Here is a 6,943-nt window from a genome sequence, read left to right on the forward strand (position 1 = left end):
ATTCTGTATCACGACACCTTGCACGCTGTTTCTTCTCCCCATTACTTTGGTTCTCCTTCCCTCTGTTACCCTTCATGAATCCCTTATATGGCTACCTCACACCTTTCATCCCAACACAGTTAACTCAAGACTGCCCACTGCTGACTTTTGCAGATTTGCTGTTCTATCTTTCCACTCCTTCTCATCAAACTCCAGAAAATATTTGAAAGTGCTATCTCCAGTGTAGGGCTTGAATTAATAAGAAAAATCAGATAATTCACTCTACTTACTTCAGGCTCAATTTAGAGTTGCTAAGCTAACTGGAAACCATCATTATAAACATCTTATATCAATTATCTTATCAATCATCTGTTGTAGGATACAATTTTTTTCTCCTACTGCTATGCTCCATGATTACAGCAGTCTAAGGCAATGGAAACAGAAAGAAACCAATATAAAGCAGGACATAATCATTGACACTGCAAGATTAATTTGAAATGTCCGTAAGTTATTTATTGAGCGATAAATCCTTAGCAGAATCTTAATACAGTACGTAAAAGTGCAAAAACATCTGCATAAGGCATCTTTATCACACATTTGTTACTTCAAACAGTAAACCATTTGATCTCATGACATTAAAGCACAAATGTTTTTCAATTTATAACCTATAAATAATAATATACTAAAATGGAGACATGAATGCTCTACATTTTCCAGCAACTACTCCATTATTTTCCAGAAAGGGGAGGAGGACTATTTTGAGAAGCCTGAATGAAAGTAAAACATACTATGCAGACACAGTACACAAATTTCCTCACCTCCCATTGGGGTTGTATCTTCACTTTTATGGTCTGCATTGGAGACTTGAATAAGCTCAGCAAAATTTGCTCTCTTTGAAACGAGTTCTTGGTAGGTTCCCATCTGACTTACTCTGCCCTCTTCCATTATGATTATAAGATCAGTGTGAGGCAGGAGCATCAGGTTGTGAGTCACCAATATACGAGTCTGAAACACAATGTTTTCCATTTTACCATATAAATACAAAGTGTATATTAAAAGTAGATGTTAGATTATGATAGCTGGAAAGATATAATGGATTTTTTCCGGGACTTTACTCATTTATTTGTCTACTTTATTATTGCTATTATTGTTATTTATTGCCTACTTTACTGCATTACTCTTTTAATTGCTGATTGTAATGTCAGATTTTATGCTCATAGCTATTACTTGCATTTACCTGTTTCTTAATGGGTATCTTCTGCTCAGGGATGGTGTAGATTAGGTTGTAAAAATAAGAGATAGAGGCTACAGCTTTTCATATACTACATGTATTTTGATAATCTGTATGTTAAAATCTGCTGACAAGTCTAACATTACTAGAGTTATTGCCTCTGCCAGATACTTATAACTCATGGAGCAGGTAAATTAAGAAAAGGGAGAAGGTAGAGAAGGCAAGTGAAATAATTTGTTACTTACTATGAAGTAAATGTAATTCATAGGAATATTTCATAGTAATACATGTGTTTTGCAAGCATCAGCCAGTGGAAATAATCTGTACTAATTCATAGCACTGAGGAGAGTTTTTTTACAAGTTATCTTACCTTCTCACATAAACAGTTTTAAAATGGGAGAATCTATTCCTTCTAAATCTACTTTCCCCTAGGAATTTCTTTGATCAACAAGAAGCCTTTCTTTCTAAAAGCTATTTACTGTAGTGAGGCATTAAGAATAACCACAAAAGGCTCCACCCCACCTTCTATATGCAGATCCACAGCACTCCTCAAATACTGCTAGAAAAGAAGAAATGAGCAAAGATTGTATGCTTCTTTCAGACTCTTAGGTCAGGGCAGCACTCAGTCTTATCTTCTGTCTGTCCTATGTTTATGCAACAGGCTTCAAACTGACACAGTCAGCTGTGCTTTTTATTTAGCCTCTTTACTCAGAATAACTTTCATCAACAAGCTACACAAGAGATGAGTTTTTGCAGATCATCCACAAATTGAAAGGAAGCCATCCTACCTTACCTTGCTTTTTAGGAGACCTGAAGGGCCAATTAGTTTCTCAAAAAGATGTTTCCCAACATGTACATCTACAGCAGATAGGGGGTCATCCAGAAGATACAAGTCAGCATTGGTGTACACAGCTCTAGCGAGACTCACTCTCTGCTTCTGCCCTCCACTTATATTAACACCCTAAGAAAAAGAAGCCAAAATAATTCACATTTAAATATGACATACTAAAGAAGACCACTGTACCACACTCAGTCTTGTCTTTTTTTTTTTTTTTTTTTTTTTTTCCCCCAGGTAATCGAAGTAAATTTTATATTAGATATGAAAATAAAAAGGTAACATCTAGATTTTCAAGTAATTTGAGTGAGGTTTGGGCTCTGTCAATTAAATTCACACTCCATATTGGGCATATGCAAGGTACTTGACAAAATTAAAAAAAACCCTTTTATTTATAGTCATCCAGGCATTTTTACAGTTTAGAGGAAACCCCTGTAGAACAGGACAGGGCTGACTCAAACTTCTGTATAGACAAGAGCCATTCTAAAAAGTAGTGAGAGTCCAGAGCTTGAACAGAATTTCAAAGTAAGTTAAGTAAGGAGATGGGCTACATGTACTTGTCTGAGCACTGATTAGTCATCAGCTTAAATTATGAAACAGATCATATATAAAAACATAAAAGCCCTAACTTAACTTATTGCATAATTTCTGACACCTCAGAATCTCACCCTTTCTCCAATCTCTGTTTGGTCTCCGTTCGGTAACTGTTCCAAATCTGGCAGTAAAGCACAAGACTCTAAAACAAGTTCATAGTATGGTCTATTTAGATCTGTACCAAAGAGAATATTTTCCTGTAAAGTGTCATTTTGAATCCAAGGCTGCTGAGAGACATATGCCACTGAACCCTAAAAAGAATTGGAAACAATTTTTTTACTTGTGCTTTTGAAACACAAAAAATACCATTTAAAAACACATTTGAAATTCCAGCTTCACCTCAAAGCAACCAGTAATCAATTCCAAAACTTGAGCATTTTTAATCTGTTACAATTTTGACTAAGTCAGGTAATAAAAACAATCTGTTGAATATTCCTCTATAACAGCTTGCCTATATTATAAAAGCACATACTTTTAATAAAATTGATAAATCTGGGACATGTACTGAGCAAAGCCTTTCAGGTAAAGATCTCAGTGACTAACAGGCATCCATTGTAAGATTTATATGCAGCACAATGGGTCTGTATTAAGTATATACAAAAATATAGTTTGATTGTTTGTATTTTTATGTAACATGCTGTAGAATCTGTCAACCATTAGAAAGTAATATTACAGGATAGGAATTATAACTGGAAATGTCCCTAGACTTTTCCTTACATTAAGCTGTGTGCCCTGTGAAAATCCATTAATTTTACAACAAACTGATAGCATAGATACACTTGTTGGGTATATGCCTCCCTTTATTAGATTCTACACAGCTAATCTTCTTCCCATTAATTAGTAGATGGAGATTCAGAACACCTCAAATTCATATTCTCCCTCCATCCCCCAGAGTGACAGGTTCCTGCACTAGATTTTCACAAGACTGGATTCTTATTCAACATTTATTTTAAAGGCTGACACACTTGCCACATCCACTTGCAACCAGATTAACTGGTATTGTGCTTACCCATTGCTATTTATTTGCTTGAGCACTGTAGTCTGTCATCAGAGGTTAACTTCCTCTGTTATCTATAACCTATAAAAAACTTCCCTAAACTCAGTACTGTGATGAGGGCTTTCATTGTTCGATGTAACTACAAGACAAGTTAAACTACAGAGTTTCCTATCATTAGGAAAGCCAGCACTTGAATTCCATTTCTACCTAAAGCTCAACTTTTCCATTTCCATATCTTGTATCTGCTTTACACATACCCCATTCAAAGAAAGATTATCATCTCCCACAATAGTTTGTAACTGCTCCCAGTAGGTCAAGTTTGTACAGCTGTTCAAAACTGGCAACCACAGAATCATAGAATCGTTAAGAGTGGAAAAGAACTCCCAAGATCATACAGTCCAACCATCAACCCAACTCTACCATGACCACTAAACCATGTTCTGAAGTGCCACATCTACACGTTTTTTGAACACCTCCAGGGATGGTGACTTCACCACTTCCCTGGGCAGCCCATTCCAGTACCTCACTACTCATTCCATAAAGAAATTCTTCCCAATTATCCAGTCTAAGCCTCCTCTGGTGCAGCTTAAGCCCATTTCTTCTTGTCCTATTGCTAGTTACTTGGGAGAAGACACCAATACCCACCTCACCACTACCTCCTTTCAGGTAGTTGTAGACAGGAATAAGGTCTGCCCTTAGTCTCCTCTTCTCCAGGCTAAACAACTCCAGTTCCCCCAGCTGCTCCTTACAAGCCATGCTCCCCAGTCCCCTCACCAGCTTTGCTGCCCTTCTCTGGACCCGCTCCAGCACCTCAGTGTCTTTCTTATCCTGTGGTGCCCAAAACTGGACACAGTACTCAAGCTGTGGCCTCACCAGTGCCAAGTCCAGGGGCACGATCACCGCCCTACTCCTACTGGTCATACTATTTTTGATACAGACCAGAATGCTGTTGGCCTTCTTGGCCACCTCAGCACACTGCTGGATCATGTTCAGCCAGCTGCCCACCAACAATCCCAGGTCCTTTTCCACCAGGCAGCTTTCCAGGCACTTGACCCCAAGCCTGGGGCAATGTTGTGACCGAAGTGCAGGACCTGGCACTTGGCCTTGCTAAACCTCATGCAACTGATCTCGGCCCATTGCTCCAGCCTGTCCAGATCCCTCTGCAGAGCCTCCTGACCCTCAAGAAGATTGAAACTTCCTTCCAAGTTGGTGTCATCTGCAAACTTACTGAGAGTACACTCTATCTCCTCATCCAGGTCACTGATAAAGGTATGAAACAAGACTGGCCCCAAAACTGAGCCCTCGGGAACACTGCTTGTGACCGGTTGCCAACTGGATTAATTCTGTTCACCACAACTCTCTGGGCTCGGCCATCCAGCTGGTTTTTACCCCAGCAAAGAGTCCACCTGTCTAGGCCATGAGCTGCCAGCTTCTCTAGCAGAATGCCATGGGAGATGGTGTCAAAGTTCTTACTAAAGTCCAGGTAGACAACATGCACAGCCTTTCCCCCATCCACTAAAGTGGGTCACCTGGTCATAGGAGACCGGATTGGTCAAGCAGGACCTGCCTTTTATAAAGCCATGCTGGCTGAGCCTGATCCTCTGGTTGTCCTGCACATGCTGTGTGAGTGCACTCAAAATGAATTAAATGTTTAGGATCAATACATGACTTACTCATGATTTTTGCACTAAATTACACAGGTTATAAAAAAAAATGAAAATAACTTTGCAATCACTTAGGTTGAAAACAAAGATAAATTGTTACACTGTTAACAAAGTGTCACTGTGTTACTCTGAAGATTTCAGAAGCTAGAGCTACCCTTGCCAGTACTTCTACAACTACAAGCAGCTGAGGAGGAAAAACTGCACTTTCAAGAGCAGTTATGCCTAATTTAAGGAGTAGGCAGGGTAGGGGGACACACAGACAATCTTACTCTTCTCTGAACTGTTCCTTCAAGTTTCTCCATTTCTCCAAGAACAGCAGAAAGAAAAGATGACTTTCCAGATCCAACCTGTCCTACAACAGCAACCAAAGAGCCTTCAGGAATGCTGACACTCAAGCTGGAAATATTGAGGAAGACAAATTAGTTATCTACTTTGTAAATACTCCATCATGTATGGGTTGTGGTCAGTGCAAGGAGGAAATATTCTCTTTTACTCTCAGAACAATGAGAAATTAGTAGTTCAGTTTCAACGTCTTTTGACTATGTACTGTTAAGAAACTTGCAATTATGACTTTAAATATAAATTTATTTGTCTGCAAGTTAAGAGGTTGTGCTCTCACCTCGTCACAATAAAGTCAAATGGGAGACGGTCTAACCAATAAATGATCTTATACTCTTCTTAGGCCTATGGTTCGTGTTGCATCTTACTCTGACAATCAACTGCTAGTGTACTCAGGTAGCACCAATGGTAGCCAATGTGTGATCCCTCTGCATGAAAAAAATAGCTATCTGGTTAAATAAAAGCCGCCCTTCATAATCTGTATATTTTGCTGTCAAAGTATGTACAATATGTACTCATAAACTTCAACATACAAGGAGATCCACTTGCTGCTCTATCTGTACTCTGTGCTAGCTGGATCTAAGTGTGTTCTGATTTGAAGGCCCTGTGCTAAGCTATGCACAGCCCCCTTGGACTGGCAGCTTGTGCTAACTGATGAAAGGAACGAAGACAGTGTGAGGAAAGTGCAGAGAAAGGAGAAGAGCACTGGCTTCCCATAGCATGCACACAGTGCTGTGCTGGGGAACATGCGCTTTTATGTGGTTCCTCTTGGACCATCAAGGACACTACACTGGATTTGGCTTTTCAGAGCACACATCACTTGGGATACTCTAGAAACAATAATTTTTGGTCTTTTTGGTATGTAACATCATGATCTAGTCTGAATCATAACACATTAAACCTGAACAAAATCTCTATAGACATCACATTCTGTCAAAGCAGCTCATAAGAAACAAACAGCTTACTTTTTTAAGACTGGAAGGCCATTTTTTTCCCAGCGAAAAGAAGCACCAATAAATCCAACAGCATGATCTGTTGCAGTAAAGGCAAAAAAGCAGAGTTCTAATCCATCCCTTCAGATGAATTTCTTAATGATCACCCATATAAACTCATGATCAATAAAAAATTAATAACACTGCTCACTTCCACTGTAGTTTGTACTGACATCCTCAGGGTTCAGATCCTCAGCACACAGAAAATCCTCTAAACGGCTCAGAGAAACCTTGGTCTGCAAGATGAACATATATATGCATATATATATGTATGAAATTGATGAACATATATATGTATGTATATATATATAT

The 6,943-nt window shown here is 38.9% G+C and overlaps 1 protein-coding gene across 1 annotated transcript in view; it reads right to left on the reverse strand.

Annotated features, from left to right (window-relative positions):
• The window catches only part of LOC103779392 (multidrug resistance-associated protein 1-like), a 19,934-nt gene extending 13,052 nt beyond the window's left edge, over nt 1–6,882 (reverse strand). Inside the window, exons 1-6 of the mRNA XM_008947018.1 lie at nt 6,783–6,882; nt 6,605–6,671; nt 5,570–5,696; nt 2,714–2,890; nt 2,004–2,171; nt 798–984 (exon numbers count right to left, since the gene is read on the reverse strand). Coding sequence (XP_008945266.1) covers nt 798–984; nt 2,004–2,171; nt 2,714–2,890; nt 5,570–5,696; nt 6,605–6,671; nt 6,783–6,882 — 826 coding nt within the window. The remainder of the gene's footprint in view (nt 1–797; nt 985–2,003; nt 2,172–2,713; nt 2,891–5,569; nt 5,697–6,604; nt 6,672–6,782) is intronic.
• Between the last annotated feature and the right edge of the window lie 61 nt (nt 6,883–6,943).

The sequence above is a fragment of the Merops nubicus genome, unplaced genomic scaffold (assembly GCF_000691845.1).
Source record: "Merops nubicus isolate BGI_N331 unplaced genomic scaffold, ASM69184v1 scaffold34419, whole genome shotgun sequence".
Classification (NCBI taxonomy): Eukaryota; Metazoa; Chordata; class Aves; order Coraciiformes; family Meropidae; genus Merops; species Merops nubicus.